Source organism: Vicia villosa, linkage group LG3 (assembly GCF_029867415.1).
Source record: "Vicia villosa cultivar HV-30 ecotype Madison, WI linkage group LG3, Vvil1.0, whole genome shotgun sequence".
Taxonomy (NCBI): domain Eukaryota; kingdom Viridiplantae; phylum Streptophyta; class Magnoliopsida; order Fabales; family Fabaceae; genus Vicia; species Vicia villosa.
In genome coordinates, this window is record NC_081182.1 from 206,663,877 (window position 1) to 206,679,122 (window position 15,246).

Below are 15,246 nucleotides of genomic sequence, written 5' to 3' on the forward strand. Positions count from 1 at the left end.
ACCGGTGCGAAGACATTATACTCAATTTCTAACAACATTATATTGGTTCAAACATTAACTGGTGCAAACACATTATACTCAATTTCTAACAACATTAACTGGTGCAAACACATTATACTCAATTTCTAACAACATTAACTGGTGCAAAGACATTATACTAACTGATACGAATTCATATGACTATAAAATTATCTCATACAAACTTTTATTCCATTCAAAGTGATAACCACTTATACAAACATCAAATTGTTCAATTGTGACAACTTGATACAAACAGATACAGGCTAACACAAAATAATCAACTGAACAATTACACAAAATGTTTCAATCTTAGAACATCCTTAATACCGACAGAGACAACAATACAAAACATGATCTACCGAATTTTTTCCTCTTTCACCATTTTTTTCGATTGAATTTCAAATTTCCTCATCTCTTTCTTTTGTTCCTCATTTGTAACCTTAAGATTTCCGACCTCCATTTTTGCTGCATCAACTTCTTTTGCTAGCTTCTCCAACCTCTATTTTTGTTGCATCAACTTCTTTTATTAGCTTCTCAAACCTACATTTTTGCTTCATCAAGAACTGGTCTTTCTCATCTACCACATCTCTATAGTACCAATAAAAAAATTCACATCCAACTTATGTAGAACCCTGCGAATCAAAACAAATGACATGTTTATTTCAGTTGACACTACAAGGAAAATAACATTCAAAATCCTTTTTACCTTGAAATATCGACAATCCCAGAATTGTTTTCCAAAATTCTTAACAGTTGATGCCTTACGAAAAACAGTCATGTCTCCACAATGACAAATGGGCTTCCATCGCATATTTGAGCTTTTGTATACATTTGAATAAAAATTTGTGCAACTCTTATGTTTAGATTAGTTCGAATAGTGCCCATAATTCATAGCAGATGGAACCTTAGATTTCAATGAACAATTTCAATTGAGAACCATCCAATTCACAAATCCTAATTTGATTTGTGAAGAAAACGAACAAGAATGTGCGAAGCTCAGGGTGAAAACGAAGAAGATGAAGGATAACTGTCAACTCAGCTGCCACGTGTACATAACTAAACGACGTTTAACCAAAACAAACGGAAAGGACTTCTCTAACATTGTTTGAACAATTAAAAGACTACCTTGACACTTTTAAAAACAGAATGATCAAAATAGATTAAGAGGTATACTTAAAGGACAAAAAAAATATTTTATCTTTATTTAATTTATATGAATTCTTGACCATTAGATAAAATAGTAAAGGAATGACGGTAGACATTAAAAAATAAAAGAAGAGAATATTTTTTATTTATTTGTTTTTGGTCTTTTAATCGCTCTATGAAAAACAAGATTAGTGTGGTTAAAAATTTTAACATTTAATTTAAAAAGTCATTAACATCTCTATTGCTCTAGACCGTTTGATTCATCCGGCGGACCACATTGTCCCAGAAAACCGACCATCAAAATAAAATCTACTTTGGTTAAACTCAAATTCCCAAACAATAACTGCCAATTCACAACATTAACCATCATCAGTGTCACCTTCACTAAACCAACTCCACAACACAGCCAACAACAATGTCAAGAAAATTCCTATCATCACTACTTCGAACTTCCACATCCCACTCCACCACTTCACAATGCCACGCCCAAACCCTCCTCCAATCTCTACTCCCTAACGTCATTCTCGAAACAGACCTCTTATTATCCTACACAAAACTCGGCCTAATCAACCACGCTCGCAAACTGTTCGACAGAATGCCACAGAGAAACATGCATTCTTGGAACATCATGATTGCTTCTTACACTCAAAGTTTGATGTATTTCGATGCCTTAACTGTTTTTGAAGAATTTAAACGATGCGGGTCGTTGCCTGATCGTTACACCTTGCCTCCTTTGTTTAAGATTTCTATTGGAATAGGTGATAGTTGGTTTGGATGGATGTGTCATTGTTTGGTTATAAAGCTTGGGTATGGGGAAGTTGTTGTTGTGAATAACTCTGTCCTTGAGTTTTATGTCAAATGTGGTACCATGTCTCAGGCATTATCTGTGTTCAACAATCATAATGCTTCTCGGTATGAATTTTTTTTTATAATTTACGCTTTATGGTTCACCCACTCAGGGTCTTATTTGAACTTATCTTATAACATGCTCCCTCTCTATGTATGGAAAAAAACCGCTTGTGTTTGATCCAATTTAACCCAAATATACTTACCATTTTGCTCATATACTTACTAATGAGTTTGGAAGACCTAATGAAAATAGTTTATAATATATGTAAAATAGTTCTTTTATGTTTATTTGCATAAGTTAAACTTGGAAAAAATAAAATAGCTTATGATACATGTCTATGAACTGTTTTAAGGTTAGTTTGATAAGCTTCTCCATATAGCTTATTTTCATAACTTATTATTCACTCTTTAATTGTAGAAACAATACATAAGTTCTTAATTAAGTTGTATATCCAAAGACTCCCTTAGTGGCGATCAATGCTCCAATAGCTGTAGGTTGTATTTGTATATGCATCAAACATGCTGGACACATTTGAAATGCGATGGCACAGCAACAATTGCTTGTTGTGGCCTTATGTCTAATGTGCTTTGATGCCTGTTTGTTGCATGCCCAAACATGTAGACAATAATTGCATAAGGATTTGATTATACCATTTGGCAAATCCAATGGTTAAAATTATATGACAGAACAAAATGACATTGTTTGATTACCCTACTTAGTCGCCCTCTCTCTTCACATGTTTGTGTAATTTGTCTCAATATAAATAGAATAACTTTTCAATTTATTGTGTAGGGATTCAGTCACATGGAATTTGATTATTTCTGGGTTTGGAAAGGCTGGCTTGTATTCTGATGCTGTCCATTGTTTCCGAGAAATGTTGAAGCATCAAAATGGGATTGAGTTGGATTACATGACACTCCCTAGCATTTTGAGTGTTTGTGGGAAGGAAGGGGATTTGTTGAAAGTGAAGGAAGTGCATGGCTTTAGTGTTAGGAACTTTGGTTTTGATGCTCATGCTCCCATTGCGAATGCATTAATCGATAATTATGGAAAATGTGGTAGCTTGAAAGATTCAGAAAATATCTTCAAGACTGTGAGCTGTGCAAATTTGGTGACATGGACGGCTATGATATCCTGTTATGGGATGCATGGAAAGGGGGAGGAATCAGTTTTTCTGTTTGAGAAGATGATAAATGAGGGGTTTAGACCAAATGCTGTTACTCTCACAGCTATTTTATCTAGTTGTAGCCACTCGGGTTTGTTGGATCAAGGCAAGAAGATTTTCGACTCAATGATTTCAGATTATGGATTTGAGCCCACTGCTGAGCATTATGCCTGTATGGTGGATCTTTTTAGCCGATGTGGGTGTCTTGAGGAAGCGCTTCAGTTGTTGGAAAGAATGAATCCCTTGTCAGTGACAGGAAGCATGTGGGGTGCTCTTCTTGCTGGTTGTGCTATGCACAAGAATGTCGAAATTGGAGAAATTGCAGCACATCGTCTCTTTCAATTAGAGCCAAATAATACCAGCAACTATGTAGCTTTGTGTGGAATTTATCAGTCTCGTGGTATGATTCGTGATGTTTCAACTGTTAAAGCAAAGATGAAGGGCTTAGGTTTGGTTAAAACTCCTGGCTGTAGCTGGATAAATATTGCAGGAAGAGAACATAAATTTTACCAAGGAGACCTTTCTCATCCACTTTCTCATATGGTTTTCCAGTTACTATATGAAATTAACAATACTCAGTTATCGACCAATGATTTGGGAGTAGGATATTTGCTCCACAATGATGATACCTTTGTCGTGGCTTTGTAAAACACTGCAGCCAGGTTTATCTGAGCAGAATCAGGAAGGGATCGGCATTAAAGTAATGTGTTTGCTAAATGTTATGGTTTTAAGTTATGATTCTTTTGGGTTACGAATGTCGGCCAATATTATGCACAAAGCTTTATGTCTGACATAATCTTTTGTGGAGTATGCTTAATGTTAGTTCTCTTTTTTATGCTTTTGAATATCTTCCTGTAATGTTCTCTAAAAATCTGGGCTAAAATGATAGATAAATTAGTACTATATTAATAAATCTTATAGAAATAGAATTCCTTTTGTCTTAACGCAGGGTGTCAGCATCTATCAGTTCTACCATCTCAAAGCCCATAACTGATTTCAGCTGAAATGGCCATTGCTTAGGTCAGTTATCAATCTATGCCTTGTCTATTATATTTTCCTGGTGTTTTCTTTTTCTCCTTTGCTAGTAGTAGAAATTTATGTTTGATAGTATACCATAAGTACTGAAATCTTTGAATGTCTTCTTTATCCTTCCCTTGTGCCAAAAAAAACTCATTTTCTTTTCCAATCTCCAATCCATGAGATAAACACTCTATGGCGTGCCAATTTTTTTGCTTCGATTTTCAAAAAAAGAAACTACATGTTATCAAGCAGTATCGCATTTTAATGATGATTGGGTTCTGCTTTCACTGTGTCACTTGCAATTTCCAGACACAACTTTGTGTAATTAAAGGTGTACATTGCTCATTCCTTTCGGTTAGTCTGGTTTTTCTTTTTGTTCTTCAATGAAAAAATAAGCCGCGCCTTTAATTATCACAAAATTAGTTATATATTTATCTTTTCTATTTTCAAGGTGTCTTGTTCATGACTAGATCCCTTCCATTTTTATATCATCTGTCTTTTACTTAGCTTCTATTTTGAACATGCTGCCTCATATCAAAATCTTCAAGGCACACGGAACAAGAATGACCCATAATAATACAATTATGGGTACTTATATCCAATTTCGCACCATAGAATCTTCTCTCTTTCATACTTATGTTTTATTGCCAAAAGGAATCCTATATTCACTGGATCCTATTGTTAAAACTCTTTGCTAACTTAGTATTAATGTCTTTCTGATTCTCTTCAGTGACTTCGGATGCTTTGTTTCTGGCCAGCCAGATCGAAACCAGAGGGTGCTAGTGGACAGGATCCGAACATATACGACGGTTATCTGGGGTATGCACTTTACTGGCAGCTTCAGTGAACAATGCCTACTAGCTGCTGCTTGTCCACGACTGTTTTATCCGTTCTTTTGGGCTCCTCCCTCATATACTGGAAGTCAAAAAAGCAAACTAGAGTATCCTTCCTTGCTGACACTTTATGTGAAATCGAGTGCTTTTCAGATTATAAGTGGATCTCGAGCCTCTGCTGTAACAAGAGATCTGTAATTTAAGTTTTCCAAGATCAAAGTTTTCATAAGCACACCAAACATAATCAATTCGATTGTCACTTGGTTTGTGAAAACTGCACTTTAGGTCATTCATCTTCTTCAGCTCAACTTAGCTAATTTACATACTAAAGCACTTAGCCCTGTTGTTTTTATAGCCTTTGTTATCTGAGCTGACGCTTCCTGTTGCAGGGTTGATTTATACTTATTTTTCTATTCAGAAGTTGGTTAATGACAAAGCATAAGGCTGACGTGGCAGAATGATGTGGAATAGTTAGTTACATGATATTTTCAGTTAGGTTTCTGTTAGGTTCATAACTACCTATATAAACCATAATGTAACTAACTTGATTCATAGAGAAATCCATAATCCTTTTCTTCATCTTCAAGCTTTTCTCTTTCACTGCTTCTCACTCCAACAATGGAGTTTTGCACCATTCTTACAGTAGTTTCAACTGCTTAGATGGTATCAGAGCAGGTTGATCCTGCTCTGTGTTCGCTGCGATTCATAGCTATCTCTTGTTCATAGTGATCATCGCTTTCTTGAAGCAATCACTGTGTTTTTGTTCTTCTTTTATTCTCTCAGTTTCTCTGCATCTTGCAATTCTTGATCGATGACGAGGAACAACAATAACAATCAAAATCAGAATCATCTCGATCCATATTATGTGCATCCTTCAGAAAATCCTTTGCAAAGATGCAACAATTTGGTTCATACGTGGATTATCAACTCGATAACACCATCCATTGCTCAGAGTGTGGTGTTCATCGACAATGCTGTAGATATGTGGAATGATCTCAAAGATCGCTTCATGAGAGGAGATCGAATTCGTGTAGCGCAATTACATCAAGAAATAACAAATCTGAAACAAGGTAACAAAAAGATTTCAGATTATTTCACTGAGTTGAGAAGTTTATGGGAGGAATTGGATCAGTATCGACCTATGCCAAGTTGTACATGTCGTGTTGCATGTGCATGTCAAGCAATGCGAAATAGCAGAAGTTTTAGGGCTGAGGATCGGATTATTCAATTCTTGATAGGATTGAATGAAGAGTTCCATGGTGTGGTATCCCAAGTCTTGTTGATGGATCCATTACCACAAATCAATAGAGTGTTTTCAATGGTAATGCAACAAGAACGAAAGATATGTGGCTTGACTTTCTCTAACAATAGTGTTGCAGAGGAAGCACCAGGGATGGTGAATGCTGTTGAAAGCTCAAAACAATTTGCAAGAGGTCGAGGTAATGGTAATCCCTCTGCAGGGAGAGGAAGAGGAAATGTGAAGGTGTGTACACATTGTGGTAAGACAGGACATGTTGTTGATAACTGCTACAGAAAACATGGTTATCCACCAAACTTTGGAAGAGGAAGTGCATCTTCATCATATGCGAATCAAGTTGATGTTGAAGACTCAGATTCAAAATCTGCTACAGCTTCAACAAGTGATAATGGAGGGAGTATGACACTCACAAAGGAGCAGTATCAGAATTTGATGACCTTGCTTGAGAAGAGCACAGGATCTGTGAATTTAACCAAGGGAGGTAATTCTGAATCTTTCATTGCTAGTTTTAAAACAAAGAGTAGTGTTAGTTGGATATTGGACACTGGAGCTACTCACCACATAAGTCATTCTTTAGATTCCTTTATTGAATATGAAAGAATAAGCCCTATGATGGTTAATCTACCAAATGGAAATTCTATAACTTCATCCATATGTGGTAGTGTGCAGTTGTCTAGTGAATTGGTCATTAAAAATGTGTTATACTTGCCTCAGTTTGAAGTCAACTTAGTTTCAGTTTCAAAACTATGTAAGGAGCAAAGTTGCATTTTGAGTTTTGAATCTGATCAGTGTGTGATACAGGCAAAGAAGGATTTGAGGAGGATTGGTTCAGCTAAAGTCCTTGATGGTTTATACTACTTGGAAGCTGCTCACAAAGTCCATGGAAAGAATGATGCAGGATTTGTGTCAAGTGTGTTCACTAAGAGTAATTCTACTGTTGTAGCTCCTGCCCTTTTATGGCATTTAAGGCTAGGGCATCTGTCTTTTGATAGAATGGAGTGTATGAATAAAGTGTATAGTTTCATACCTAGGAGTGTTCATATAGCTTGTGATGTATGTCAACAATCCAGACAAAAGTGTATGCCTTTTCCAATCAGTAATAATAATGCACAGAATGTTTTTGACTTAATTCATCTAGATGTGTGGGGACCTTTTGGTACTATTTCTGTTCATGGCTTTAGATATTTTTTAACCATACTTGATGATCATAGTAGGCATGTATGGGTAGTTATGCTGAAATCAAAGTCTGAAGTATGTCAAAGAATACAAGAGTTCATAGCCATGGTTGAAACTCAGTTTGATAAAAAGGTGAGAGTGGTTAGAAGTGATAATGGGACAGAACTGCTTATGCCTACTTACTATGCATCAAAAGGCATTATTCACCAGAAAAGTTGTGTTTACACACCACAACAGAATGGAAGAGTAGAAAGAAGACATCAGCATATTTTGAACATTAGTAGAGCCTTAATGTTTCAGTCTAAACTGCCTAAGAAATATTGGTCATATGCAGTTCTACATGCTGTGTTTTTTATGAACAGGATCCCTACAAAGATTTTAAAGAACAGGTCATCCTATGAGGTTTTATATGGGTCTGTACCTGATTTGAGTTCTCTTAAGGTCTTTGGTTGTCTGAGTTATGGATCTACCTTGCCTAACAATAGACACAAGTTTGATCCAAGAGCACGAAAATGTGCTTTCTTGGGATATAAGCAAGGTATGAAGGGTTTTGTCCTCTTGGATATCACATCCCATGAGATTGTCATTTCAAGAAATGTCAAGTTTTTTGACATGGAATTTCCTTTTCACAATGAGTCAAAAGAACATATTCATACTTCTATATATCTTGATCATTCTCATTCAGATACTCCTTTAAATTTTTCTTCTTCTTCTACTCATAATTCTCAATCTGCTATTCCTGTATCTTTTGATAATGATGACCATACTTCTTCAATTGAGCATGAGGATCAAGTATCTAATGCTGATTCTGATAATATGGTTGTTGAACATCCTTCCACTTCTAAGGATGGTTCTATTTCTCATGATCTCAATCCTTCTAACTCACCAGTGGTTGATGTTACTAGAAAATCTAGTAGAGTGTCTGGTCCACCTGCACATTTGAAGGACTATATATGTACCTCTGTCTCTTCTAACAGTCAGTATCCTATTGATAAATATCTTGCATATGATAACTTGTCTCATCCTCATCATGCATATATCATGTCACTTTCTTCTGAAACTGAACCTAATAGCTATCAAGCAGCTACTAAAGATCCTAGATGGGTTCAGGCCATGCAATTAGAATTAAATGCCTTGGAGCAAAATCAGACATGGGATTTTGTTGACTTGCCACCTAATGCTTCTCCTATTGGGAGCAAATGGGTGTACAAGATAAAGAGACATGCTGATGGCTCCATAGAGAGGTTCAAAGCAAGGCTCGTGGCACAAGGTTTCAATCAAACTGAAGGGCTAGATTTTTTCGAGACATTCTCCCCAGTAGCAAAGATTTCCACCATTCGAGTTCTTCTGGCTCTTGCAGCTATACATGGTTGGTACCTTCATCAATTAGACGTGAACAATGCGTTCTTACATGGTGACTTACACGAAGCTGTCTACATGAAGCTGCCACAAGGTGTTCATTCCTCTCAGCCTGGACAAGTTTGTAAGTTAAATAAATCTCTTTACGGCTTGAAGCAAGCAAGTCGTCAATGGTTTGAGAAGTTAACAACTTTTCTTCAGGCGCAAGGTTTCACTCATGCACATGCAGACCATACCTTGTTCACTAAGTCTGATTCTTCTTCATTCACTGCCATTTTGGTATACGTGGATGATATTATCCTGGCAGGCACTTCTCTCACCATCTTCAAAGATCTTAAACGGGCTTTGGACTGCACATTCCATATCAAAGATCTTGGGGAATTAAAATATTTCTTGGGTCTCGAGGTGGCTAGATCTTCCAAGGGAATTACACTATGCCAACGTAAATACTGCTTGGAACTTCTAAAGGATGCTGGCCTCACTGGTTGTAAGCCTGTTACTACCCCTTTAGATGCTTCCACTCGCTTGCATCAAGACGATGGATCTATATTCTCTGATGTCACTGCTTATAGGCGACTTGTGGGTAGACTTTTGTACCTTATTACCACAAGACCTGATATTGCCTTTGCCACTCAACAACTGAGTCAATACATGAGTGCACCCACTGAGTCTCACTACAAGGCTGCTATGCGTGTGCTCCGGTACCTCAAGCAATCACCTGCTCATGGTATTCTTCTCTCTCAGAATTCAGACTTACAACTCTCCGGGTTTAGTGATGCTGACTGGGGTGGTTGTCTTGACACTCGACGATCTGTTTCTGGTTATTGTTTCTTCATTGGTCACTCCTTGGTATCTTGGAAAGCCAAGAAACAACTCACAGTTAGTTGTTCTTCAGCTGAGGCTGAGTACCGTGCCCTAGCTTCTGCTACTAGGGAACTTCAATGGCTGTGTTTTTTGTTGCATGACCTCAAACAACATCCATCACGATTGCCGGTTCTCTACTGCGACAGTCAAAGCGCTATTCACATTTCAGCTAACCCCGTGTTCCATGAACGCACCAAGCATCTTGATATAGATTGCCATCTAGTTCGTGAGAAACTTCAAGCTGGAGTTATGCGTTTGTTACCTGTTGCTTCAAAGGATCAAGCTGCTGATGTATTCACCAAGGCATTAGGACCACGTCCTTTCCATGACTGTATTTCCAAGCTTGGTTTGATCAACATATATCAACCTCAAGCTTGTGGGGGGGTGACAAAGCATAAGGCTGACGTGGCAGAATGATGTGGAATAGTTAGTTACATGATATTTTCAGTTAGGTTTCTGTTAGGTTCATAACTACCTATATAAACCATAATGTAACTAACTTGATTCATAGAGAAATCCATAATCCTTTTCTTCATCTTCAAGCTTTTCTCTTTCACTGCTTCTCACTCCAACAATGGAGTTTTGCACCATTCTTACAGTAGTTTCAACTGCTTAGAGTTAATTGAAGCTTCGTTACCTGTACTGTGAACCTTGAATATTTGTTTACATTTTTCACATTGAAATGAAGAAATTCATTTAGCAATTATTGCAATATATAATGCTTTTTTATTTATTTCATACCTTAGTTTACTAATATATGTGTATTGTTATCATGAAAATTGAAGAAAAAAAAAATCATTTCAAAATATTCCATCCGTGCCAAGTTACATCATTTGTAATTTTTTTTTTTCAAATTATAAATTGTTTTATATTATTAATAATATACTAATAATTTTTTTCTTGTATCCTTTACTATATATTATTCTCACTTCTTTTTCTTTAATTTCTTTTTTTTATTATATCATTAACCAAAAAATCGTAAAATTACAGATAATTTTTCTTTCTTTATACAAAATTAAGTTCATTCTTTAAACTATATGAAATGATAAGAATTACATGCAAGAATTATTTTAACAATCATTTAATGTTTCACCAAGAATAATTTTAATTTTAAATAAATAATACCACTATCTATAATTATAAGTTACATTGCAAAAAGTATTTATAACTAAATTATTTTATAATTTTAATACAACATTAATGATATTTTACGAATATATCTCTATTATTTAATATTCTTTATTTTATTTTCAAAAAAAAATCTTTCATATATAATTATAAAAAAACAGGTAAAATTATACATAATTTTTTATTTAACGCAAATGTAATTATGCTTTTTAATTTGCATAAAATACTCTGAAACATGCTCAAATGTTATTAAAATAAACCATGAAATACAATTAATTGATTAATTTGAAAATAAGCTCAAAAACGGTGTAGTTTCCAAAACAGTTCTAAAGTTCTCTTAAGACGACTTACAAACCAAGTCGTTTACATCATAAAAAACGACACAACTTAGATCTCATAATAACGCCGTTTTGATAAACGGAAAAAAAAAAAAAAAAAACAAAGCGAACTGAAACAAAAAGTGAAAACCCGAATCGATGGAAGAGGATTTGGATTTTGGGAAGAAGGTTTCGATAAACGACACAATGGAAGTGATTGATCCATCCAAAATCGTTCTTCTGCTTCGCGATTTTCTCGATATACAACAACGCAGAGCCCAAGCTTATTCCAAACTCAAAAGGTTCGTTCGTTACTAGTTTGTTCAAATTCAAGGTTTTGTTTGGATTCGCGAAATTTCATAATAATCAACTTTTTAAAAAAAAATTATTTTACTTTATAGTGATTGTATCGATTTTCTGCGATTTTTTAAATCTGGAACTTATGGCTTTGTTACTATTCGTGGTAGTGAATCTAGTGATCAAGGGTTTGTGTTTAGGCATGAGGCTAAAAAAAAAAATGAAATTGAAAACATCACAAAACTATTATATATTGAAGTTGTTATACTGCTAGAGTTGATGGCGGTTTGTGCTTATCTCTGTAAAAAAAAAAAGGTGTTTGTGACTAGTGTAGGTGTTTGAAACCGACCCTGACACTTATAATTATGTTTTATTTTTATTTTTTTTTAAAATTATTATTGGTGTCGATGTGATGTGTTAGTGTCGGTGTTGTATTTCTGGTGTCAGGGCTTCATAGGTGCTTTGCTTATGTGCCATAGCGTGTTACCGCTGTTATTTGGCGACAGTTTATACCAAACAGCCTGTCACGGACGATAACAATTTGTTCTAATTATGCTAAGCGGTGGCCTCATTTCGACATTATTGTACTGTAATTCATAAAAAATCAACCAACTAGATGTGATTATTGGTGGTAAAATGATAGAAGGAGTGAGACAGGGTGAGATAGGAGAAGCCTAACTGTTTGTTATGGTATATTTTAATTGCAAAATTCTTGAAACATCCCGACTGAAAAGCCCCGATATTTGATTTTTGAGGGCTTTTTTGGAATTATTACTTCATTTTGAGGTGCAGTAGAATAGTGGTTGCGGATGGATACTGCTATTTTGGCTGCTGCATCTGCTGTTATTTGACAACAGCTTGTACTGCATAGTGTATCAAGGAACAATAACAACTTGTTGTGTATCAAGGAACAATAACAACTTGTTCAAACGCTACCGACTCTATCTGACAATAGTGTACTATAATAATACGTAAAACTCAAAAACTGGATATGTGTGTATCGGTGAAAAATGATAGAAGTAATGAGATACTGTGAGATAGGAGAAGCCTAATAGCGATCTGTTATGGTGTATTTTAATTGTCAAATTGACATTTGAATTTTGAGGTTTCTTTTTGGAATTTTTGATCTCATTCTGAAGTGCGCTATTTTGGCTGCTGCATCAGATGATATACTAAGTTTCTCCGCTATTGTGTCCTATAGCGGCCAAGGGCAGCTCTAGTATATTATGCCGCTATAGCATGCTATTGACAACACTTTTTTCATATTATGTAATTAAAATCCATTAATGTAAAGAAATGTTCCATTTTTTTACTATGAAAATTCATAGTTCATATCAGAATGTAGCAGTAGGGTCATTGGATCTCTGATAGTGTACCAATGTTACTAGCTGAATATTTCCTTATTACATTGGAATTTGATTATTGGCAGTGGATTTTCTGACTACATGACTTCTGGAGGAGAGTTGGCTTACCAGCAGCTTTGCAGTGGAATCACTAAAGAGTTTAATGATTGCTCAAAACAAGTTTGACACTTGATCCTAACATTATCTTCTTATAATTTAATATATAAAAAAATGGCTAATTTTACTGCATTTCTTTAACATTTATTTTCTTTTCTGATTTAGCATAGGTCCTCGAAATAGAGTCACTATTTCAGAGTCCTGACTATAGCCGCGATGATCTAGCACAAATCCTTAGAGCTGTTCAAGATCAGGAAAAGCAAAAACTGCATCTGGTATGCCTCTAGTTTAAGTACATATCTTTTTCTTAAAAACAAACTTCACATGTTTGTATTGATGCACATGAAATTTCTTTCTTGTATTGTGTTTTTTTATCTTGGGTAATGCTAGTGTTCAAACTTAAACATGCTACCGTGTATGTTTATGATCTTTTTAATTGTGTATTATTGGAACATCGTTGGCCATTCAAGCGTATCAGTGCTTCAGAGCAAGTTTTTTAACATATGTAATTTTTAAAAATACAGAGAAAATTTATTTATTTTAATGCTAAAACAACAGATACCAGTTTGTTGTTCTTCTTGCTCTTAATTGCCTTAATATTTGTGAACTCTTCATGCTTTTATACTGCACTTAACTCTCTATTCAAGTGTTTGGTATTTTGCTGACTATCACTTCACTTTAAAGACAGCTACCATTCAGCTGTTAAAGAAAGCTGGTCGGCCATCTGAACGACTGGTGAGCCATGACAATTGCAAATTTACAAAGCATACAGAGCATGAGTGTGTTCATGTCAAGGAAATCACTGAAGCTTCTGGGACTGAAGAAGCAGAAGCGGATGCTGAGTTTGATAATGCTCTCAACGAAGCTATTAGAGGTGTCCAGGATGCTGTGATGGTCATAAATGAACATCTAGAAGAAGTCAGATATGAGATTGCAGCACTTGAAGCAGAGTGAGCCGCCTTTGCCGATTCATTTCTGTAATGATCTGTGCTAACAAATATCGATGAAATGTACATAGGCACCCTAAAATGCAGTTCATGAATTTTGTTTTGTCACAGGCAATTTAGATTAAAATAGACAAGAATATCAAGAAAATTTATTTACATGTGTTTTTAAGAGTTTGTTACCTGATGGAAGTGCATGGTTATTTGGATGAGTAGTCTGATCCGAACGTCTCAAGTTTTGGTTGACTGTACTTTGTTTTTACGAAAAATGAGTAGGGTAATTCATGTTCTTTGCACTTTGCCTTTTTGCTATGATTCTATCCTTGTTAATAAGAAAAACTACTTGGCGATATATCACGATCAAGGTCTAAAGTGTTCAGTGTTTAGGACTTTAGGTAAATAATGAGTTATGTCTCTTAATTTTGCATCATTATTCAGAGGTAAATATATCCGTTGCAAAATTGTATTTGTTTCACTTTGAAGTTGTATTCTGTGTAACTGAAAAACATATTCATCTCCGTCTGTATTCTTTATCCATTATTGGATTTGTTTGTCACTTCACACAAGCATCTTTTGAGTAAGAATTTGTGAAGGAGAGTCAATATGTTATGGGAGCCTAAGTTTCAACTATACATGAACTAACTTTTGTTTTATTTTCTTTTTTCATATTTTCGAAAAAATTTGTAGACACTTAATTTATTTTATTTGTTTTTTAGTTGTACTTTTCAGATTTTTATAATTTTATTTTAATTGTTTTTCTATTTTTCAATTATTTTTTTCATTAGGGAGGAAATTCTTAGTATTTACGTATTTATTGCCATGACTAGAGTTGTCAAATGGGCCGTCCCGGTCGAGTCTGCTTCGGCCTGGTGGGCTAATATGTTTAAATGGGTTAGTTTGGTCCGACCCGATTGCTTAATGGACTACATAAAATGAGCCCGACCTATTTATCAAAGTTCTGTGCGGTCCGATGGGCCAGTCCAATCTGTGTTTCAATATTATAGTTTTAATTTTATAAAAAGGGATGTAATAGATAAATGTAACATAACATAAGTAGAGAGTCGTCATAAACATATATAAATCATAAATGTATATAAGTTATGGTTAAAATATTTATCCCCACATATATATATATATATATATATATATATATATATATATATATATATATATATATATATATATATATATATATATATATATATATATATATATATATACCACAAAATCGTACATGAAGTACTATATATACCACAAAAACGTATGTGAAATACAACGTAATTTAATATTATCACCAATACTTATCAAATTTTCTCTTCACCTCACAACCATTTTCTTGATCACATCATCTTGAAAATATATCTTCATCTTCTTTAACTTTTCTTTATCACTTGAAAACACATTTATG

The 15,246-nt window shown here is 34.9% G+C and overlaps 2 protein-coding genes across 2 annotated transcripts; both read left to right on the forward strand.

The window, feature by feature from the left end:
- The first annotated feature begins 1,431 nt into the window (after positions 1-1,431).
- Positions 1,432-6,837, forward strand: LOC131593397 (pentatricopeptide repeat-containing protein At3g24000, mitochondrial-like). The gene is made up of 4 exons (XM_058865883.1): positions 1,432-2,079; positions 2,810-4,000; positions 4,132-4,202; positions 4,933-6,837. Exons 1-2 carry the CDS (start codon positions 1,583-1,585, stop codon positions 3,828-3,830), a joined length of 1,518 nt encoding a protein of 505 aa, XP_058721866.1. The 5' UTR covers positions 1,432-1,582; the 3' UTR covers positions 3,831-4,000; positions 4,132-4,202; positions 4,933-6,837.
- Positions 6,838-11,227: 4,390 nt separating this feature from the next.
- Positions 11,228-14,047, forward strand: LOC131593398 (uncharacterized). Its single transcript, XM_058865884.1, has 4 exons — positions 11,228-11,439; positions 12,864-12,957; positions 13,065-13,169; positions 13,579-14,047. Exons 1-4 carry the CDS (start codon positions 11,297-11,299, stop codon positions 13,846-13,848), a joined length of 612 nt encoding a protein of 203 aa, XP_058721867.1. The 5' UTR covers positions 11,228-11,296; the 3' UTR covers positions 13,849-14,047.
- The last annotated feature ends 1,199 nt before the right edge of the window (positions 14,048-15,246 follow it).